The sequence below is a fragment of the Manis pentadactyla genome, chromosome 1 (assembly GCF_030020395.1).
Source record: "Manis pentadactyla isolate mManPen7 chromosome 1, mManPen7.hap1, whole genome shotgun sequence".
Classification (NCBI taxonomy): domain Eukaryota; kingdom Metazoa; phylum Chordata; class Mammalia; order Pholidota; family Manidae; genus Manis; species Manis pentadactyla.
The window spans coordinates 150,042,499-150,065,640 of record NC_080019.1 but is presented as its reverse complement, the minus strand read 5'-3'; the positions used below and the strand labels follow the sequence as shown (position 1 = coordinate 150,065,640).

Sequence of the window (23,142 nt, the reverse complement as noted above, 5' to 3'; positions counted from 1 at the left end):
ATTAAGCTGAAAAGCTTCTGTACAGCAAAAGACACCATCAATAGAACAAAAAGGAACCCTACAGTATGGGAGAATATCTTTGAAAATGACACATCCGATAAAGGCTTGACGTCCATAATATATAAAGAGCTCACACGCCTCAACAAACAAAAAACAAATAACCCAATTAAAAAATGGGCAAAGGAACTGAACAGACGGTTCTCCAAAAAAGAAATACAGATGGCCAACAGACACATGAAAAGATGCTCCACATCGCTAATTATCAGAGAAATGCAAATTAAAACTACAATGAGGTATCACCTCACACCAGTAAGGATGGCTGCCATCCAAAAGACAAACAACAACAAATGTTGGCGAGGCTGTGGAGAAAGGGGAACCCTCCTACACTGCTGGTGGGAATGTAAAATTGTTCAACCATTGTGGAAAGCAGTATGGAGGTACATCAAAATGCTCAAAACAGACATACCATTTGACCCAGGAATTGCACTCCTAGGAATTTACCCTAAGAATGCAGCAATCAAGTATGAGAAAGACCAATGTACCCCTATGTTTATCGCAGCACTATTTACAATAGCCAAGAATTGGAAGCAACCTAAATGTCCATCGATAGATGAATGGATAAAGAAGATGTGGTACATATACACAATGGAATACTACTCAGCCATAAGAAAAGGGCAAATCCAACCATTTGCAGCAACATGGATGGAGCTGGAGGGTATTTTGCTCAGTGAAACAAGCCAAGCAGAGAAAGAGAAATACCAAATGATTTCACTCATCTGTGGAATATAAGAACAAAGGAAAAACTGAAGGAACAAAACAGCAGCAGAATCACAGAACTCAAGAATGGACTAACAGGTACCAAAGGGAAAGGGACTGGGGAGGATGGGTGGGTAGGGAGGGATAAGGGGGGGAGAAGTAGGGGGGTATTAAGATTAGCATCCATAGCGGGGTGGGAGAAAGGGGAGGGCTGTACAACACAGAGAAGACAAGTAGTGATTCTACAACAGGTTGCTACGCTGATGGACAGTGACTGTAAAGGAGTATATAGGGGGGACCTGGTATAGGGGAGAGCCTAGTAAACAAAGTATTCGTCATGTAAGTGTAGATTAATGATTAAGAAAAAAAAAAATGCAGTTCCTATGTGGTGACCTCTAATGAGTTCTACACAATGATATAAAGGACATATAAAAGTGTAGGCAAAGGGTCTGTTTGTGCTTATACAGAGGATCAAAGCCTAATTTGGCTACCCTGAAAATGAACTAAGATACGATATGAAAAAGAACTTCCAACATCAGCACTCTCGGGAAGACTCATGACAGAAGATGATCAGAAAAAAAAAAAAAAAAAAAAAACTTCAACAAAGATCCACGCACTGTCACAGGTGTAGATGCACTCATCCCACCAGTTCCTGGACTTGCCATGGGAAAGATGAAGGAGATATCTAAGCTGGCCTGTGCATGCAGTAAAACAAAAATTGAACTGGATCTATACTGTTGGAACTCAACCAAGAATTAGGAGAAGTGCAAATTGTAGCACTCCAAAATCTTACAACCACAGACTATGTATCGTTAAAAGAACATATGGGATATGAACAGTCCCCAGGAATGGGTTGTTCTAGTTTATCTGAATTCTCTCAGACCGTTTAAGTTCAGTTGGACAATATCCACCATATCATAGATAAGTTTTCACAAATGCCTAAGGTGCCTAACTGGTTTTCTTGGTTTCACTGGAGATGGCTGGTAATTACAGGTATGCTTTGGTTAGGTAACTATATTCCTATTATGTTAATGTGTGTGCACAATTTAATTAGTCGTTTAAAACCTATCCATGCTGAAGTTACTCTACAAGAAGATATGTCAAAGAAATAATCAATCTTCCCAGGTTTTCTTCTGCCTGCTACTTCTGTAGCTTTTCTTCTTCCTACCTAATCACAACCTTTAAATAGAACTCGTGCCACATGTCGAATTTACCGAGTATCATAATTCTTCCAAGTGGTAAAGACACCTCAAGACAAATGCTGGGCATAGAAGCCACAGGGCATAAATATGCAAAGAAGTAAAAAGCTAACCTTTTCAAACGATAAGGCTTCTCTCTCACTTACCAACTTCACATTTCCCTGTATGGCCCCGGAAGATGACTGGTTAGCCAGAGACGGGTAAGATTCCTCAAGGGAGGAACAACCTAAGACAGGCACAGTCGCAGGGGGCCATCTGGTGAGAAAATGGGGAGCAGCAGAGGTGAGGCTTAGAACCTCCCCCCTCATGTTCTGAGAGAAATCTTCTGCATACATGGATGTTTATTGCCCTCATCTAGCGCGGATTAACACATAGTCTACAGGCACACACCTGATCATCTACATTTGCTCTCTTACAACACTAAACTCTGTTTTCTACCTTTATCTCGTATCTACCTACCACTTCAGCATTTTATTAAAAATAATAATAATAGAGAAATGTGGTTTCCACATATAAATCAGGTTTAAAAATCAAATGAATATTCATATTTGAACTGACTGTGTATAGTTCATAATGCATTAACAAAACCGAAAGCTTCTGTGATGACTGCCCTTGCACTGTTCACCATGTAACTTATTCACTATGTAAGAATTTGTACTCCATGTAAGAATTTGTTCGTTATGCATCAGAAGATTGGAGACTGACGAAAATTGGGCTTGGGGTGGATTAATGATTGTGCATTGAGTATTGACCCCCCTATACAGAGATTTGTTGTGGTTAACAACTATTTGATCAATAAATATGAGAGATGCCCTCACAATATATATATATATATATATATATATGTGTATATATATATATATATATATATATAAACACACTTCCAATTGTAAAATAAATAAGTAACCGGGATGTAATGTATAGCATAAGGAATATAGTCAAAATATTGTAACAACTTGGTATGGTGATACCTGGTACCTAGAAATATCATGTATATAAATGTTGAGTCGCTGTGTTGTACACCTGAAACTAATGTAATGCAATGCTGTTGTCAACTACCCTTCAATAAAAAATAAATAAATAAATAAATAAATAAATAAATAAAAGTTAGTTATGTACTATTAGACACAACTCTATTCTACACCTGACTTTCTTTTACAATTTTCTCACATACACTCACTGTAGTAAATTCAGATAGTAAATGAAAAAAAATCATCCATCATTGTACTGCCCACCTATAACCACAATTAACATCTTGGTTTTATTTCCCTTTTCCAGCTGTGTGACTTGGGTTAGTTGCTTAACCTCTCTGAGTTTTGCTGCATCATTCATAAAATGAAGATAAAAATAGTACCTATCTCATAGGGTTGTGGCAAAGAAATGAGAATCTAGGGCAGGGGCTGACACATTTTTTCTTAAAGAGCCTGAAAGCAGCTTATGGGCCATACATTCTCTCTCCCAATTACTCAACCCTGCTATTGTACCATTAAAGCAGCTACAGAAAATATAGAAATAAATGGGCATACTCCAATAAAGTTTTCTTCATAAAACAAACATTGGTGCTGTGTTAACAATAGTTTACAGCAAAGATTCATAACCTTTTCATGTGTTTGGATTGTTGTTAAGTTGTGTTCATGTTTTAACAAGTTCTGAAATCCTTCAAAGAGCTGATTAAAACAAAAAAAAAAAACCTTACACCTGCTCACCAAGGAAATGCAAATGCAACTTTTGGCAAATAATTTCAGAGAGTTCACAGATTTCCTAAAGTATACGAATGGCTCCTATTAATTACCATCAAGAAATCCTATTTCCAAGTTAAGTAGCTCATTTGATTTTTCTTTATAGCACTGTCCTCTAAAATCCATGAGTACAGTAAGAATGGATTAGTGTACATTCAAATTATGTAAACGTGCTACAAACAAAGCTTTCTAATTTATCATTTTATTTTCCTAGGCCATTACATAGTCATTGAAAATATTTTTTAAGGCTGTATAATATTTTAGTTTATGAGGATTGAAAAGTTTTCAACTGTTTTAGATTTTCTGGTTGCCTTTCCATTTTTAATTCATTCTTTTCATTAATTAGTGCTATGATGAATAATTTATGCCCAAATTTACATTTCCTCAGAAATTAATGCTATAAGGAAAATTACTAAGTCAAAAGGTGCAAGCTATTTTTAACATTTTTAATATATGTTGACTAACTGTGGCCCAGAAAGGCCATGGTGATCTTTATTCCCACCAGCTAAAGCTGTGATATCCATTTCACCATGAGCATGCAATACAAATTCTAGAATTTATTAATGAGTTCTATCACCTGAGAAATCTTTGGCAAGAGCTATCAAAGCATGGTAAAAAGACAGTCAATAAAGTCTAAAAATGCACATCCATTGCGCTCTGGATTAATAAGACTTCCATATATTCAAGGTCAAATCTAAGTAACAGGAGAGACGAAACTTTAAACTCTAATCATTTAAGATAAATATCTAAAACATATTCCATTCCCTCTTGCCTTCAAAACACAAGACTATAACATAAAATAACTTCTACTGGTTTGTAATCATCATAACTCTTGCATTTTAAGAATAACCACTATAGTAAGCCACTGCTTTTGAGAAAAATATATCCCATTCAGGTGGATTAAAGGGAAAAAAAATGGTTGAAAATCACTTCTTACATGGAACTTCTGATAGTTTAAGCTTGACTTTTTTTCTCTTTTATATTCATAAGCATCTTTAGTTTCTACTGCCTTGAGTCTTTTTAAATCACTTTTTCTACTCAGTCAATCGCTGCCTTACTGTGCTATAGTACGTATCAAATACATACCCCACAGATGCTATAACAAATACCAAATGGGTACTGCTAGATAGAAAAATAACGTATGTATACTCTGGAATGGCTAAGTATCCAGGCTCTTGACAGTCAGATTGGCCAGATTCTAATCTGACTATCAAATACTACCTACAGTGACTTAATCAAGCTATTTAATCTCTCTCTGGGGTCTTAGTTTTCTGATCTGTAAAATGAGAACAATCCCACACAGCCTGTAAGAGTACTGGATTAGTGATAAAGCAGATAAGGACTTATCACAGTACCTGAAACATGGAAAGCTCTCAAAATATGAGTTATATACATACACAGGGCATTCTAATAAAATAAGTAAATCTCCCAGATATTAAAAACATAGCACAGATATACTAATTCATTGGGAACAGTGCTGAGTATTTAAAACATTTCAAATTTAAGGTGACCAAAACAGATACTGGTTAATTTTAGTAAACTCTATTCATACAAATATGTATTAATAACACTGTGTACACATTTTAATGGGAAATTACATACACCCACATATTTTCACAATACATGTTGCAATGTTGGGCACCTAGCTATTAATATCTACAGTAGTGCCCCCTTATCTTCAGTGGATACATTCTGAGACCTGCAGTGGATGCCTGAATCTTCTGATAGTACTGAATCCTATACATTTCATTATTTTTTTCCTATACATAAATACCTGTGATAAAACTTATGCACAGTAAGAGATTAAAAATAACTAATAATAAAACAGAACAATTATAACAATATACTGTAATAGAAGTTACGTGATATGGTCTCTTAAAATATTGTATTGTACTCACCCTTCTTATAATGATGTGAAATGGCAAAATGCTTAGGTGATGAGATGAAATAAGGTGACACAGGCATCATGACATAGCATTAGTCTACTCCTGACCTTCTAACCTTCTGACCAGTGGGAGGACCATCTGCTTCCCACAGTGGTTGACAGCAGCTAACTGAACGATGAATAAGGAGGTACTACTGTATGGCTATATGGCTTCCTTCTCTATTTTTTTCTCCTTTCACTTTTCTGTACTTTGTTTTTACCACAAATAGAGTCAAAAAATGAGCTTGTCACCTTCTTTCTCAAAGTTAATTCACTGATCAATTACAGTATATAACAACCCTGAATGAATATAATTCATTACATTCTCCATACCTTCACCTATACGGATATACACTGCTGTACAAAAGTATAGACTAGTGGCCATTCTACATTCATAATCAGCAAGCTCAAATGGCTCTGTAGATCAGTTCAATCCACTGCTCTAAGAAACCACCATTTTAGACTTCTATTTCCCTTTAAATCTCCAACCAAAGCTCCTTTATTTGTGCTTTGAATCTTGTCCTTCCTTCTCTTCTCAGAATCTTATTTTATAAATTGAACCTTCTTTCTTTTGTAGATTTACCTCTTCCTTTCAAATGAATCATTCTCATCAGATTTTAAACATGTCTAATTTTCATCAATTTTTTTTAAATCCTCACCTTCAATCCACAACCTCTCCAGCTTCTACCTATCTTCCCTTCTCCTTTATAATTTATCTTTAATTATTGTCTATATTTCTTTTCCTCCCACACTGAAACTACTCCAGTCTGACTTCTGCTCCCATCACCAGATCAAAATAGCTCTGCTTAAAGTCACCAAAAACCTCCATTTAATTCCATGGTTGGATTGCAACAGCTTTCAATGCCAGTCACCATTCAATCCATCCTGAAACATTGTCCTCTCATCTTCTATGACATCAGTTTCTTGGTTTTCTCCAACCTCTTTTATCCTACTTAACTTCATTCTCAACCTTTTCCCACCACTATTTAACTGTGAAGTTCCTGAAGCTTCACTTCTAAGTCCTCTTGTTTTCCCACTCTGTATTATAATCTCCCTTATGCAAGCTCATTCACACATATGGCTTTGAAGCATTTGGATGGTATTTAATACCATCCACAGGGCTACAATCAGACCTCACTTCTGAACTCTGGATTCTGTAAATACAGTTATTTTTAAGATCTCTCCTTGGGTAAGAAAAGGCACCTTAAATTCAACATGTTCAAACTAAACCAAAGAATCTCAGCAGAGTTCAACTTGCTCAGGAGTCCAAAAATAGGCAAGCCTCCTATTAGCCCCCATTCTATAGTATTATATTCCTTTTCTTCATACAACTTATCAAAGTTATAACTGTACACACTGTTTAATTACCACTATATGCCCGGTGCCTTATAAAACCAAGCTCCAACACTAACATCAATGACTTTTTTCTACTGCTTAGATGGAAAGACTTTCAACTATTTTCATATTCACTACTGCTTTGGAGAGTGGGGGTACTGAATGCTTGGTACACAGTTAATGTACTGTAGTGCACTGTAGGACCTTAAATAACACGTTATACAGGTCACCTTCTCCTCCTATTTAGTTTGCCACCAGCTCCACTATGGCTCTAACCAGATGATGCTGATGGGGTCTCATACCAGAGAACATATCCATACTGAATGGAGGATACTGCTGAAATGATGAGCTGACCTGTCAGAGAAATAGGTAGCTAAGAAATCAATGTGATATATATTACATGAAAGCTCAAGGTTTCTTTGTGTTATTTTTTCTGGAATTACAAAACTTAAAAATACTCCCCAACTTAAGACTAGGTACTACTCTAACTGATTTACAATAGAACAAAAATTAATATTTAGTTAAATAATTACCTTATATTTTAAATGGGCTGATATCCTTACCACTACATATTAATATACATTTTAAATGATGTATCAATTGGTCATATTTTATTTTCCAAATACCTCACCAGACACATACGTTATCATAGCTTTATTCAATTTAACTTAAAGTTCTCTTTTTTGCTTTTATTTGTAATTGTTAATGTATAGCTTTTTGGCAGGAAAATCAAAGCTTCAGTGCCAATAGTAACAGTACAACTGGTGACTTACTTATGTTTGGCAGGTTGCAAAATGATAGTATCATTAGAACACTTAAAAGCAATTAACCGCATTTAAAAATATTTTCTCCTACCATGTTATCTACAAAATTAAAATTGAGAGAGATTTTTTTTAAGCTAAATGTGATGGATGGTTATTAGAATGCAATAGTGGACATGTATCTGATGCAAGATGGTGTATAAAGAAGTTCCATAAGTTTAGAATTTCATTGGTTGACTTAAAAAGGCCTTTGTTAAGTTCACTTAAGCAATTCATTTTCTTTTTAAAGCATTTCACGTATTTTTGGGGAAACAAGGAGTTAAATGTCATTATACTCAAAATAATCTTGCATTTATTCACAGAAAATAAGCAATCTGAGGTAAAGAGAGAAAAAAATAAAAGGTATTTTTTATACTTCCTTTTCCTATGACTCTAAAGGTAGTAGGGTTAATAAAGAAAATATAATAAAATTTAAAAGTGTAAAAAAATAAATTTCAGCTATAAACATATCACTTAGAAATTACTTACTGTTAATAATTGGTGTACTTTTTTGTCTTTTTTATTTACAAAAGTGAAATCATATGTCTCCTGTGTCTTCTCAGTAGTCATACTATGAACAGCTTCTCATATGAATAAATGTTCTTTAAGAATTTGATTGTTAGGAGGAGAACATAGGATTCCATTATGTGTAGTAATTCCCCGAACTTTGGTCATTAAGGTTATTTTCAATGATTTGCTATTACAAATAACATCAGTATGATCAATTAATACAATTCAATTCTGAAAGTCAACATAAAAAAGCACTAAACAGTAACAACAACAAATTCAGCTCCCTTTCAAATATAGCCATCAAGATACAGGGTTCATTTTGTTGTTTTTCCTGATAAATAAGTTAATACCTTTCCAGAGAATTCACCTTTTATGAACACTGGAAATGTACCAAATGTGTCAAATTTAGAAAACTGTTTTTAAAAAGCTAAAATTTGAATTTGCAATTTAGTACTAAAAATAATTTTTCCAAAAGGAACACATAAATTCATATGATGAAATTAAATCTAGCGCTGTATATTTAGAATACACCAGGAAGTAGGATACTCTTTTTCAAAAGTACATAAATCACTATGACTTAGTTCCAAATACTTTCCTTTCAATCATCTTTCATATTTATTATTCTTTATGAGCTGAAAAACTAATTTGAGACTTCTACTTAAATGTGACAGATTGAACATACATTTAACTTCTGCTCCCATTAGAAAACTCCATTAATGTTAACAGTAAAAATATTTTTTATTTTAAAAAAGCCTAAACCCACAAGTAGGAAAACAGTGAAAGAGGGCAGATGACGACATTTGAATAGCTGTTATTTAGAAAGGAGGAAAGGAGTTCAGGAACAACTGATTTGTGCTCAAAAACCCCGGAAAATCTGAAGAATCTGAAACACCTCATACCTCTAAAAGTGGGGGGTGAAAGCAGAGTCAAACACAGAAAGATCATTAAAACTATCCTCCAGATTCCCTACCCTACTAGATCAATGAAACTCCTAATTCCTGGAGAGGCTGAACTATAAGACTCAGATAGAACAGGGAAGGAAGGGAATATAGGTAAAACACTGGGTAGAATCAAAGTGTACATACTGAAGAGTGAGATGGTAGTTCTGTACCTCCTCCCTCAACTAATGTTGTCTGATCATATTTTCAACTAGGAAAATAAACTTATTATAAACTTATTATTATTATGGAGGTAAATATAAGAGCTAAAATAGTTGCAAATTATTTCCTCTGGGGAATATTCAGGGAAGGAATCGGACAGATTATGATTGTTAATCTTTATTATAAGCTATGGGAAAATTAAGTGGTTGCCTCTATAACATCCATTCTTGTTTTATTCCTTCCTTAGCTAACAGTCAAATGTGTCTATCAGGGAAAAAATAGTTAAAAAAAAAAATTCCCAACATTTGTTTTTCAGATGGGGATAGCTAACAAGATGAAAGTGGAAGTTATCGAGTAGGATTTAGGACAAGATGTTTTTGGCATACCCCAGAGATACCCTGTTCCTGCTACTTGGAACTCAGATGTGGCTGGAACTCCACCAACCATCTTGGACCATGAGGCAACATTGAGATAAGACAGGGATGACTGATAAGAATGAGTAGGCAATGATGGTACAATTATGATAAAGCCATAATATCATCCCTACACTATCCATTCAAGACTTTTCACATAAGAAATAAATGAGTACTACTGTTTAAGCTATTTAAGTCAGGTCTCTATTTAGCAGCAAAATGCAATTACTGATATTTTAAGTCTTATAAGACTTTTTTTAGTTTCACTTTATTTATTTATTTTTAAGGCATTATTGATATATATACTCTTATGAAGGTTTCACATGAAAAACAATGTGGTTACTACATTCACCCATATTATCAAGTCCCCTCCCATACAACATTGCAGTCACTGTCCATCAGTGTAAGACTTTTTAAACTTAAGTGCATGTAAAAATTTATAAAAATTTAAGTAAATTAAAAAATAATTCCAATTAATAGGAGGAATTGTTAGAAATGTATTCTTATACCATAATGAACTACTCAAAGCACCATAAATACTATGTAAATTCTATACCAAGACTAAGTGACAAGGATTATATTTTCCTAAAACAAATTTTTATCTCTCAAAGTAAGAGATATTAAAGCAAACTTGTTTTTCTGTTAGATTGTCTCTTCAGTGCCTATTAAAATGCCTAGTACACAGTAGTTGTTTAAGTATATTTGAGGACCAACAAATACTTTTTTGCCATTTGCATGAGCATTACAAGGTATCCACTACAAGTTCCAAAGTGACAGTATAGTGGAGTGTCTCAAGTTCTGCACTACTAATATTTTGGTCCAGATAATTCTTTGTTGTTGGGGCTGCCCTCTGTACTGTAGGATGTTCAACAGTATCCCTAGCCTCTTTTCACTAGATGCCAGTAGCAGCATCGCCCCCTCCTCCATTAAAATAATCAAAAACAACTCTAGATATCACCAAATGTCCCCTACAGGAAACTAAATCTCTGAGAAAATGTATTTTGGTACATCATTTAGTAATTAATCAAGAGCATTAGACTTCCCTAGTAAAATGACAGAGTTTTAGAACTGTAACATTTCTAAGTTTTCTCTAAAGTTTACTGTGGGATACAAACTGTAAGTGACCTACAGATTAGATTATCTCTAATATCCCCCTTAAACCTACAGAGATTTCACATGAGAGACATATTAATAGCTTCCATTTAAGCCTACCTATATACTAGGTATAGTACTGAGCACTTCATGCTCATTTCCTCATTTTATACTCATGACATCCTCATGGGATGGCTATAAAACCCACTGCAGGGAGAAACCGTTTTATATTTTAATCAACATATCAAAGTGTTTCCAGATATACTTATTTATCTATAGTACTATATTCATTCTGGCACTGAACTAAGAAGAAAATACCTTAACTTGCTTAATTTAATCAATTTATTATCACAACATTTCAATTTATCTAAGAACAAAATAAGTTGAATTATTACAACGTTCAAGATTTGGGGAATGTTTGTAGCAACTAGAAAGTGTAAAAAATAATAATTATCTGCTTCTTCTAATACTTTTTACACTGTGGCATAATGAAAGAGGACTTTTAAAATTTTTCATCCATGATTCCGAGTACTTCCAGTAACTTTGTTTTTCCCTTTCCACAATTTGCCAAAAAACAAAAACCTCACTTTATAATTATTTGAGGATTATTTGTAATTTCAATCTGTCTTTCAGTAGAAATTAGTAGAAAAGGCTGGGTTCAAATCCTAGCTTGTCCACCACCAAAACTGAAGACAATTTAACTTGTTCAGACATCTATTTCAATAATGTAACTTACATAAGACTTATCTGAAGGCCTTAAGAGTTAGTAGACTCTCAATAAAAATTACTTTCCCTTCCTTTTATCCTTAAAGCAAATTAAATATAATTTAAGAGCCAATTCTACTTAAGCATTTGCTGAGTCTACCAATAAGAGCCAATGGAGATGTGAAGGGGCAGTAGACCAATGTTACACCATACAACTGTTTGTAAATCAGCACTTCCAATCTCCCAAATCGATCAACTCAAAAATCAACTGAAGCTTAAGAAACTATTCTCTTAGTTTAAGATTCTATAATTACAGGTATCATTTCTCAAACAGAAAAGTTTGTCATCAAATGTATTGAGTGTATGCATAATTTATCACATTATCTATTATCTTCTGCTTTACTTTTCCTTATGGTTAAAGGACCTCTCTTAAAAAGAAGTATTTCTTCCTCTCCCCCTTCACCCACACAACTAACTGCCAAGAAATTTTGATCATATTTCTCTCTACAAGGAGGAAGATAAATTGGAGTCTTTCTTCTTAATGCCACAAGCCTCTACATATAATTCGTATTATTTAGTTAACTGCCACCCACCCAAGTGCATATTACCCATTTCATGGATTACTCATGATTAAAAAGAAAAAATCTTTGAGAATTAGATTATATAATCCACTGCTTCCCTTGCTGATATATAAAATTGAACTACTATACAGAATTTTATTAGTCAATGAATAAAATTCCACTTAATACAATCTTTTATTCCATCTTAAAAGTTTTAACACAAAAAAAAAGACTTTCAAAGCTCACCTGCAAGGTGGAACCAGGACAGGAACCCTAAGAACAGATCTATTATTCATCTAGAGTATATAAAATATGTAATGAGGTTTCAGGTAAAAGTTGGAAACATGAAAGTATGGTAATGTAACAACTCAATACAGCAATATAAAATATAAGTTCATGAAGTTCTTCCTGTTTCATTTTATCTTGGAGAGTTTGGTAGTAGTTTTACGAAAGTCAACTTCATTTGTTCTTTACATAACTTAGAAGTATTTAACAGACAAAATTTATTCATTTGTTCTTAAAACTGATTTCAAGAAATAGAGTAAGAATAGTTCTCCAAAAATGCTCTGGTCCTCAAATAAAATGTCCAAGTCTACAGCAATTAAGGGTTATCTGATCAAATAAATTGACAAAGCTAAATGTAACCAAAACCAAGTTGCTCATTAATGATATAAAAGCAAAACACACACACAAACTTTCTGCCTATAAACATATTAAAACAACCAACTGTAACCTGATTTTCAGAAGTTTAAAATTCCTGAAGATACAAAGTGCACCAGTAACATAGTTCCTAGAATTCAAGTATATAGTTAGAAGTACTGTAAAGATACTGAACCTCTAAGCAATGAATGCTAATATCCCCAAAATTAAGAAGACATTTTCAATAAAGTCACTAAACAGCAGTGCCAAGGAAAACTGGCACACTTTTTATACCAAGGCAATTTCCAACCTTCCAACCAACTTATCTTTGTGGGTTGGGGGTGGGGTATGAAATCAAAAGACAGTTTAAAGTATTAAAAACTTACCTGAAAATGTCAACACCACCTTTTTTCTCTCAATGTTTGTAAAGGCATAAAATTAAATTTCAGCAAACATGATGCCCACTTTTTGTTAACTTTATATCCTTTTTACCAGAATAAAAGGAACAGCATATTTTAATTAACATGTAAAGGATCCAAGCCCTTTGCATATTCACTCACTTAATTACTATCCCTATTTAACAGAATAGGAAACTAAGGCACAGGGAGATTAACTTGTCCAAATTAACACAATAGGAAGGAGCAGAGCCACGATCTGAACCTTACATATTCAGGATAATAAAGGAATGGGGTGGAAATGAAATAAAAATTTTCTGAAACAGCTTGCAAAACAATGTTATGAATGAGAACAAAATGTTTAAACTATAAATATATGTAGATGTAAAAACAGATTACAGAAATTTTATCCCTAGACAAGTACTTTGGCGCTATAATATTTCATTATGGTCAGACACTAAACTACATCAAATCGTAGTGGCAGTCGACCAAGTAAAGGATTTACTGTTACTATTTGGACACTGTATTTTACAGGCTAAATAAAATACAATGAAATCTAAAAGATGAGTGGGGGGGTGATGTAACCGAAGCAGTAGTTTAAGGAAAACTACTTTCTCTTTTAGCAGTTAATTAGAAAACTGTGTGTGTGTCGAGAAAAGGGGATAAGAAAAGGAAAGATGACAATCACACTGCCTTAACCCCACCTCCCCCAAAAAGTAACTAAATCACCTCGGGCCAACGCCTAAGCCAACCGGAGAACTGACCCAGCGGGATCTCGTAAGGGGATGACAGGAGACCCTAGCAGAGGGGGAGGGGTGGCGATGACAGGAGAGGGGGCGGTAGAGAGATCGCCTGCCTCCCGTACCCGAAAAAGGGGAGAACACAGGGGGCAAGGGGCGGAGAAGAGAAGGCAGGAAATGTTGCCAGAGATTCCAAATGAGGTGAGCAGGGACAGGGTAGGAAACACAAGAAGGCGGGACCCTCTGGCAAAGAAGGGTCTGGTCGGGGCAAGGAAGGCATGTCAGTACAGAGCTTCCCTGCCGGCTGACCTTCCTTCCCTCCACCCCCGACAAACTCTCACTTTCTCAGCAACCCTAAACCCGTGGGTCCCGCTCCCCGCCCCACACCCAAACAGGATGGATGGAGGGGGCAGCTTCACCCTCACTCTCCCTGTGGGGCTGCTGCAGCGAGCAACGGACACAGCCTTGATTCGAGGACCAAAAGGGCAAGAGACGCAGGGAGGCCCAGGTCCAGGGTGACAAGTCCGGGCGGCCGACAGGCGCCTCACCTGACAGAAGCGTCGGCAGTAATCCCGACTGCTGATCCCAAAGCCGCCGATACCGCAGCTGCCACCGCCAGCGCCGCCTCTGCCGTCGTCCGCAGCTCCAAGCCCCGCAGAGCCTGGAGGGGACTCCACAATGGCCCCGAGCTCTTCTCCGAGGCGTTCGGCCTCTTGGTCGCTCTCTTCCTCCGCCATGAGGCTCTCGCCGCCCAGCGCGTACCAGCCCCTGCGCCGCCGCCGCTGTAGCTGCTTCGGCTAACCTCCTCCTCCTCTAGTTCCCTCCCCCTTCCCTCCGCCCCAGCCGGAGAGGGGCCTCTCTGCTGGCTCTACTTCCGGCTCCGCCCACCCACGCCCCCAGTTTTCGTTGGAAAGCTCTAGCCGCCAATCATACACATACCCGCCCTTCCACTTCCATTGGTTAAATTGGCTGTCTCTTTAAGAGACCCGCAGTCTGTTGGCTAAAGCTGCTCGGCGGTTGCTGGGAACCGCCTACGAGCCTTGCCGTAGGCGGTGCAGAAGGACGGGGCGCGGCGGGGGACACGGCGGCCGCCGCGGGGCTCGATCGGGCGGCGACGGCGGCGACGGCGACCGGTTCTCCCACTCCTTCACTCTCTTGCTGCTCCTTTTTTTCCTCCTTTCCTTTCCGGCCGGGTCTCGTCCACTTCCCTAGCTGCGGCCCCGATCCTACGGTACCGAGGAGCTAGGGAAGCCGAGGGTGGGCCCGGCCGTTGGTGTGGGCTGTGGGCCCGGGCCTTCCGTCCCGAAGCGGGCTCCGGGGGCGGGGCCGGGGTGCAGTAGTCTACGGGAGGAAGAGGGAGGAGACGGGAAGCCTGACAGCGGCCGCCTCCTCCCCGGAGACTGCCGCCAACTCGGCTGTCGAGTTCCCGGGCCCGGCAGCGGGTCTCGGCCCTGCCCAGTTAGCGGGGCAGAGGCGGTGGGGCGCCGGCGTGCTGGGCTCAGCGCGGGAGGAGGGAGTCTAGACGCTGGAACGTCCCGCGCCCCGCCTTTCCCTCCTCCTCCCGAACCTTGGGGCCTGGGTCGCGCGTGAAGGTTCAAAGCGGGGCGGACAACTGAGAAGGGACTGGGTTGAGGCGTGTTGGGGTGAAGGTTGGGATACAGATTTTGTGGGTAGTTATCAAAAGAGAGCGGATTTGAAGACACCTGTGTGGTGGCTGTTGATGTTGTGCATTTTTTTACCCACCCTTCTCTCTCTCCCCCTCCCCCATTTTTTCTTTCCATTTGTTTCTCGTGTTTCACAGTAAAGGCATGACTTCCCGGCACCGCAGGGAAAACAGGGTGCAAGCCCAGAAGCTATTTCTCCACCACCACTTGTTGAAAAACTGATTTGAAGGCATCTCAGGGCTTGAACAAACGAAAAGTGCCAACATTTCCTGAGTCTCTGTTTTTGCGCTGGAGACCTTTCTAAGTATCATAACGAAAAAAACTGGAAACTAATCCGGTAAACATTTAAACTTGAAAAATTCTGATGAGTTTTATTTTAATCTAGTAAATGATTTGCTCCTCTTCTGTTGACTAATTCCTGCTCCTAACTTTTGAAGTTCATCCTTTAAAATATCTTTACCCTCTATTGAAAACACTTTTGTTCTTCTGGTCTGTAAATTTGAGCATCCTCTACTGGGGAAATATTTGCCTCTGCTGTAACACAGACTTTTGAAAGTTACAAGACGTAGGGATGTTTAGGCCTTTCACATTACCACAAGTGATCGAGCATTTTGTTTCAAAGAATAACGAACAAGTTTATTATTTTAAAGTTTGAAATCCAGATATTTAAAGAAGAAAACTTTTCACATAGAAATATTTGGGCAGTACTGGACACATATTTAATGTTTTTAATAACTAGCTTAGAACCATTAATCATAACTGGGACCAATAAGCTATAGGAGTATAAAACAGCAGTAAGTTGAAGTACAATCATGTGTAATGGTAATTACTTACTAGTCAAGAATCCTATCTGCTCTGCCATTGAAAACCTATAACCTAACAAAATATTTGACACATGAGAGCCATGCATTAAACAAATTTTTAATGGAAAAGTAATAGTGTTAAACCTAAACTTTATTCTACTTTATAGAATTTCTGTGAAATGTTAAGTCCTTCTCTGAGTTTTTGTCCATAGGTGTCTCAGTGTCTCACACATTGGCAGTTTAAAGTTGTTTTGAGAGAGACTTCATATTATCCAGCTATGAATTCTTTAGTATGGATTAACTCCATTGTTTCTCATTACACTTGAAAAGCATAGTTCTTCTACACTTGGCAATTTTTCTCTAACATATTTATCCAAACAAAATCCCATCTCGAATTCTATCAAATTCAGTTTAATTTCTTATATCTAAGTTAGTGTTAAGAGCTTAGCCCAACGACACGGCCTCAAATTTTCAGTGCACATTACATCATGATTTGGCAGTGATCATTGAAGTTTGTTATGAGGATAAATTGAGAAAATTATTAAGCTGCTTCTGAGTTAACTATTTGGAAAAATAACAAAGACAGTCATTTATATAAACAAATTGTGATTGAGTATCTGTCAAATACTAGCACTGTGATCTTATTTTTCTAACTTACAAGTTAAGTGAAAAATATTAACAAATGTAAGTATGAGTCTTTTAATTGAAAAAAGAAAAGTGTTAGAAAAAAAACACTGAATATCTTGTCACCGTTTGGAAAACTTTAACAGGTATGTGTGCATTAAAAAATGACTAAGTTTGAGCTCTATATTTCGGCTTTAAAATTTAGTGTCATAGCTGCTGTTAATTGCCTTTTGGTCTGTGTTCTTTCTTGATTTTTACTTTTATTCTTCTCAGAACAATTTTGGAAATTATATCTATCTTCATTTAGAATTATGCCAGTTTAGTGGCCCACCTGTTTGAACAAACTTTGCATACAATTCCCTACAATTGTGTTCCTAAAATAAGTTGCCCCAGAAATGTGAATGGAAGGAAACTCTTTTTAAACTTAAATATGTGCCTAAATTAGATGAGATTAAAATAATTAGTACCATAAATATTGGCCTGTGATTAGGTTTTCCTAAAAGATAGTGACATCAGGGATAGTTGGAGTTCTTTTTACCATAGTTATAATTTATTTGAATTTCATCAGTCAAGGAGCAGACCTAGTTACTAGTGAGTTGCTGTGGTTTTGCCTTCCCTTACATATTTCAGGTAAGTTGACTTAATGGACGCACAGTCTATTGATTTGAATTAAGTTTTCAATCTTAAAATGTTTATACCTGCCTTTTATTTTATTTATTTATTTTGAAGAACATTATGTTTACTAGGTTCCCCCCTTCACCAAGCCCCCCCCCACAAACTCCTACAGTCACTGTCCATCAGCGTAGTAAGATGCTGTAGAATCACTACTTGTCTTCTCTGTGTTGCACAGCCCTCCCTGTGCCTTCCCACCCATCCTCCCCAGTCCCTTTCCCTTTGGTAACTGTTGGTCCATTCTTGGGTTCTGTGATTCTGCTGCTGTTTTGTTCCTTCAGTTTTTTTTGTTCTTATATTCCACACATGAGTGAAATCATTTGGTACTTAATCTTTCTCCACCTTGGCTTATTTCACTGAGCATAATACCCTCTAGCTTCGTCCATGTTGCAAATGGTAGGATTTGTTTTCGCCTGCCTTTTTTGTTGTCAATTACTTCCTGATGAACTGTCGTTATAACACTTAACTTTGTTTCTCTTTCTTGAAAGAACCTTATTCAAAGTCAGAATGGAAAGATTTGTAGTGACAGCACCACCTGCTCGAAACCGTTCTAAGACTGCTTTGTATGTGACTCCTCTGGATCGAGTCACTGAGTTTGGAGGTGAGCTGCACGAAGACGGAGGAAAACTCTTCTGCACTTCTTGCAATGTGGTTCTGAATCACGTTCGCAAGTCTGCCATTAGTGACCACCTCAAGTCAAAAACTCATACCAAGAGGAAGGCAGAATTTGAGGAGCAGAATGTGAGAAAGAAGCAGAGGCCTCTAACTGCATCGCTTCAGTGCAACAGTACTGCGCAAACAGAGAAAGTCAGTGTTATCCAGGACTTTGTGAAAATGTGCCTGGAAGCTAACATCCCGCTTGAGAAGGCTGATCATCCAGCAGTCCGTGCTTTCCTGTCTCGTCATGTGAAGAATGGAGGCTCCATACCTAAGTCAGATCAGCTGAGAAGAGCTTATCTGCCTGATGGATATGAGAATGAGAATCAACTCCTCAACTCACAAGATTGTTGACAAGGAGGTCACCACCACTGTGATCAAGATAAATGTGGAGTATTAAAGTTGTGTGTTGATTGTGTGGTTCATTTTTATATTTATTTCATTTAAAATCATGTGATGCAGAATAGTTTTGCAATGTGTATATAGTTGCAGGCAAAACAAAAAAAACCTCACTGCAAAACTAAATAATTTTAGTCACCAGTGGTGTAAAGCAAAACTTAGGGTTTAGAGTGTGCTAGGATACCTGAAACCTGGTGGTTATCTTTAAAATTGATGGTTTTCTCATGAAATGTTTGTGCATGGAAGAACTGCCCTGCTTTTTTACCCTGTTGCCATGTATGATTATTCCTTGTGAGACTACTTAATACTGGATTGAACACTAGCCTAGGAAATTGAAGCTGCTGCCAAGCAACACCACTCACAGTAACTTAAAGGAATTATTTCTGATTAGAAGATCCTCTTCAGAAAGGAAGGGATGGTGGGAAACTGTTCTTATGTCTTTGGATCCCTTGCAGAAAATGACTGGTTATTTCAAACTATGCTTTACTTGTATATGATGTAGTTATCTTAATGATCCCTCAGTTCCTCACTGTCTTTTCCCCTCTTTTTAAAGGCTTATTGTTGTATTTAGTAGCAGCTTCAAGTGACCAGAAGACTCAAATCTTTTTTTTAATGTCAGTGCCAAAGCCATGGGAAGTATTGCAGTGACATGATAATAGTCGCTTATAAATACAAATTTTTGAACTATAGCTTTCATTTCAAGCACTTCGCATTGAATTTGCAAGCTTTTCTTTTATGTCTTGATGTTAAAGCTTTCACGATTGGCATTTTAATTTAAACAGGTATACATTTTATGATTTTTTCTGTTTTTATAAAAAAATTGTAATTACATTTGGGCTGACAGATGAGCTAATAAGTTACTTTCTTTAGTCTTTCCATATGATTTTATGAAATTAGGTAGACTAGAAACAAGTTTACTTTTATGTGCTTTGTCTCTTATGGTACAAGGTTTTTAAATATAGATGGTAAATAATTGTCTAGAATACTGGCACGATGTTTTTAGTAGAGATCTGGCAGTATCCTGCATAACTATTTGGGTGAGGAAATAATCAGTTCTGTTAAAGGTCAGCCATGTTCAGGAAATGATCTCTATCTGAACCTCAGTATCCTATAAGGTCATCAGAGCAGCTTAGCCCAGTTAATGTCCTCTCTGTTGGAGACCCAAGTTATATTTTTTTAAAAGTGAACAGCTGAAAACTTGGACTAGAGCTTAAAAAATCTTAAAGTCCTTGAAAACATTCAAGCTAAAAATAATTATAAAATATATTTCTGTTGCAAAGCACTGACAAATAATGCCCTATGTGACCTGGAGTTTGAGGTCATTTCACCACAAATCTTCGTTTGGAGAAAAAGCCAAAGTGAAAGGAAAAGGTTATATTTTTCAGAAACAGCTTTTAATGTCTGAGTTTCTTTTACAGACTTAAATTCCTAGGTCAGATTGTCAAAGTGCCTGTCTGATTTTAGCTTTTATGTGGGTATTTTGTCTTCATTTTAAAATAAGCCTGCCACCAAAAAAAAAATAACATCAAAATTTGAAGTACAAGTTTTTCTCATGTTCAGTTACATGTTAAAGTAGCAAAACAAATGCCTAGAGTAGTGCTCTCATTGATAAAGCACATACGTGAAGAGTCCAGCAGCAAAATGTGCTTTGCTTTTACTTACTCTAATAAGGAATTTGTAGGCAACCATGTTTAATTTGAATTATCTAAGATCTAAAGAGTTAGAAAATGGGTTTTTACAGCACTATTCAGAATACAAAAATAGGGTTAGATATACAATCACTCTAATTTTTCAAACTTGTACATGATTGAGACCATTCCCTATTGTTTGGATATCAATCTGCACTAACAGCAAATATGTAGTGGCAAAACAGTTTGAGTAGTCCTAAACCATAAAATGGATGACATTGCACTAGAAAAACACCAGTAATTCACATTTGAGTTTCTACTTATTACTGACTTGATCATTTAGGTCCCATATATTTTAATGAATTTATCTTAGGATCCTAAATATCCCCACGTACACTGTAACTAGGGGCATAATCTATCCTCCTGTTAGGATTATACTGATTCCATGTCCTTAGAAATGTTTTCCATCCTGTTGTGGAGGTTTAATATGTTTCTTTATTGATTATGAAACCTGTTACCTGAAACTGGTCAACTTTGTCTCAAAGTTAAATGGATAATGCAGAATTATTGTTTTAGCCTGCTCAAACTGGTACAAATCCGTGAAACCATGGTTGGCATATGTTAGATAATGAGAATGTCGTAGAGGCATATGCTGCTGTGGCAGTGTAGTGGATGTGTGTACAGAAGATTTCAAACTTAACTATATAGTAGTAGTGTGATGCTATACTATTGGAAAAATAGGTTTTTTTCTATTTTATAAGTTGTATGCTTAAACAAGATTTGTAATGTTTCATTTATAAAATGCCTTCTTCAACACATGCTTACCTGTTAATATTGTTTTCTCGAAGTATGATAGTGTGTCTTCCAGAATTTCACTATATGCTTAGAGTAAATAGTTCATAGCTTGTTGAAATGTTAAAATTCTTTGTTGGTTTGTTTTGGTTCTATGGGGCATTTAGCGAGCTTGAAGGACATTATAATCATTTAATTACAGAGTGAAAATTTAGAAAGTTTGTGTATGAGAACCTAGTTATTTTATTCATTATCATCTATGAGTGAGACTTAAAAAAAAAAAAAACAAATGTTACTTCCAGTTAATGCATTTGGCCCTACTGAATTTTAAGGGACCAGAGAACTTTATAAAGAGAAAGTTCTGCATCTTACAATTGTAACCAATTAAGTATCGGCTTGGGCTTGGGATTATTCTGAAGTATTCATTGCATAAAAACTATTGTAACAGTTGGCAAGGTCTCCAAGCAGAAAGTTCTATGTTAAAACTTTTGCCTGAAAGAATTTGTATGTGAATGTTAATGGAAAACACATTTAAACAAAATAAAATTTTAAGGTGGCCCGAAACGAAAGTCACAATTCATTTGGTGCTTAGTCTTTTGAAGGCCTCTGTGTTTTGGCTTGCCCTGACTGCTTTTAAATATAAGTACAAATCACCCTAAAATTCGTTCATCGAATAGAAGGTTTGTTCTATAATTTCATTGAAAATCTTAACCTGAAATAAGTTGCTTTAGCTTCTGGTCAGAACTGATTAAAATGTGAATAGCAAAGTGGCTTTCCTAATCCTTGCTTTATCTGAATCCATCCTATCATAGACTTCTGAGGTAAATACAGTTCTTATCTAGTGGTATTCTACGTGTAACCAGAATACTGTATTCATTAAAATTTTACTATGTTCATTTTTGTATTCCTGTGCTTTTTTTTTTTTTGCTCACACATGTATCTTACTATAAATGTGTCACTTTTAAAAGTTTTGTTTCTGTGACTTTTAGAAATAAATTTCAAAAAGAAATTGTTTCAGTTTTGAAAGCACATTTTGTTTTGTAAGTCAGTAACATAATTCCAAAAGAGCAACAGAATTTTACTATTGTTTTATTTTTCAACTAGTTAATATCTGTAAGATTATTGGTCCTGATGCCCAATGTAAAAGCATATATTTTGTCAAATCAGATTCACATCATATCTACAGGTAGTCCTTTGCCCAAACTATTACATAGGTACTATTTCAATAAGCTTTCTCAGTGCTTTTAATTGGAAGCATCTTGATTTTCCACTTTTAGAAATATTAATTACGAAAGACAATGGCCTAATTTGTATCTCATACATTTTTATTGGGTTTTTGAGAGATTAGCTATATTTTCATTTGCCACTGGGTGCAAAAAAAATAAAAATGCCTAGGAGTTGAAAATTGTCTTTTAGTTGTGCATAGTTTTAAGGACAGTAATTCCTCCTATTCACTAGAATTCTAGTTGGCAAAAAAAAAAAGGATTGGATTTTTTAACTAAATGTTGCCTAGCATCAAAAGGGTAGAAAGGACGTTAAGAAATAAGTACTCCTGCTTCCAGGCTAACGTCTCTAAACTATCAGAGACCTGCCTTCATATTCCTAAAGAATCGCACCATAATGTTTATTAAATGTAAACTAATTTTATGTGACTGGTCTCAATAGTTTTTTTTTCTGTCTGTGTAAATTGGGTTGTATGATGTACCTGTGATAGGGTATATATCATAATGCAAAGATGCTCCTGGGACCAGACTAGCTACCTTAGCCCTGTGAAAGCTAAAAAAGAGGAAGTAGAATAGGACTGACTTGTGATCTGATGCATTTGTTGTAAATGGTATGACTCAGATTGCCCTTCCAGTATGTTATCTTGATTTCAATTGTTTCATGTGCTTATTATCTACAGTGAATGCATTTTAGTTCTCTCGTTTAAATGCTGGAATTAGATTATTTAAAAGTCTATGTCTTTAAGTTCTTGGTTAAATTTGGATAATAATCA

The 23,142-nt window shown here is 36.4% G+C and overlaps 2 protein-coding genes and 1 long non-coding RNA gene across 10 annotated transcripts in view; 2 read left to right on the top strand and 1 right to left on the bottom strand.

Moving 5' to 3' along the window:
- LOC118919218 (uncharacterized) overlaps positions 1-14,445 on the top strand; it is a 104,117-nt gene extending 89,672 nt beyond the window's left edge. For 2 of the 5 annotated variants that reach the window (XR_008997543.1, XR_008997545.1), the window contains 2 exons: positions 8,077-8,116; positions 9,680-14,445. This is a non-coding gene — a long non-coding RNA (uncharacterized LOC118919218). Of the gene's footprint in view, positions 1-7,200; positions 7,323-8,076; positions 8,117-9,679 lie in introns of all 5 variants that reach the window. The other 3 variants (XR_005027417.2, XR_008997544.1, XR_008997551.1) reach the window with 3 other exon arrangements.
- ZNF654 (zinc finger protein 654) overlaps positions 1-14,783 on the bottom strand; it is a 99,565-nt gene extending 84,782 nt beyond the window's left edge. For 2 of the 4 annotated variants that reach the window (XM_036898906.2, XM_036898924.2), the window contains exon 1: positions 14,456-14,783. In XM_036898906.2, coding sequence (XP_036754801.2) covers positions 14,456-14,644 — 189 coding nt within the window. In that variant the 5' untranslated portion in view covers positions 14,645-14,783. The remainder of the gene's footprint in view (positions 1-14,455) is intronic. The other 2 variants (XM_057501911.1, XM_057501919.1) reach the window with 2 other exon arrangements.
- A 188-nt stretch (positions 14,784-14,971) lies between these two features.
- Positions 14,972-22,042, top strand: CGGBP1 (CGG triplet repeat binding protein 1). Its single transcript, XM_036898965.2, has 3 exons — positions 14,972-15,138; positions 15,709-15,908; positions 18,159-22,042. The coding sequence occupies exon 3, from the start codon at positions 18,178-18,180 to the stop codon at positions 18,679-18,681; it is 504 nt and encodes a 167-aa protein (XP_036754860.1). The 5' UTR covers positions 14,972-15,138; positions 15,709-15,908; positions 18,159-18,177; the 3' UTR covers positions 18,682-22,042.
- The last annotated feature ends 1,100 nt before the right edge of the window (positions 22,043-23,142 follow it).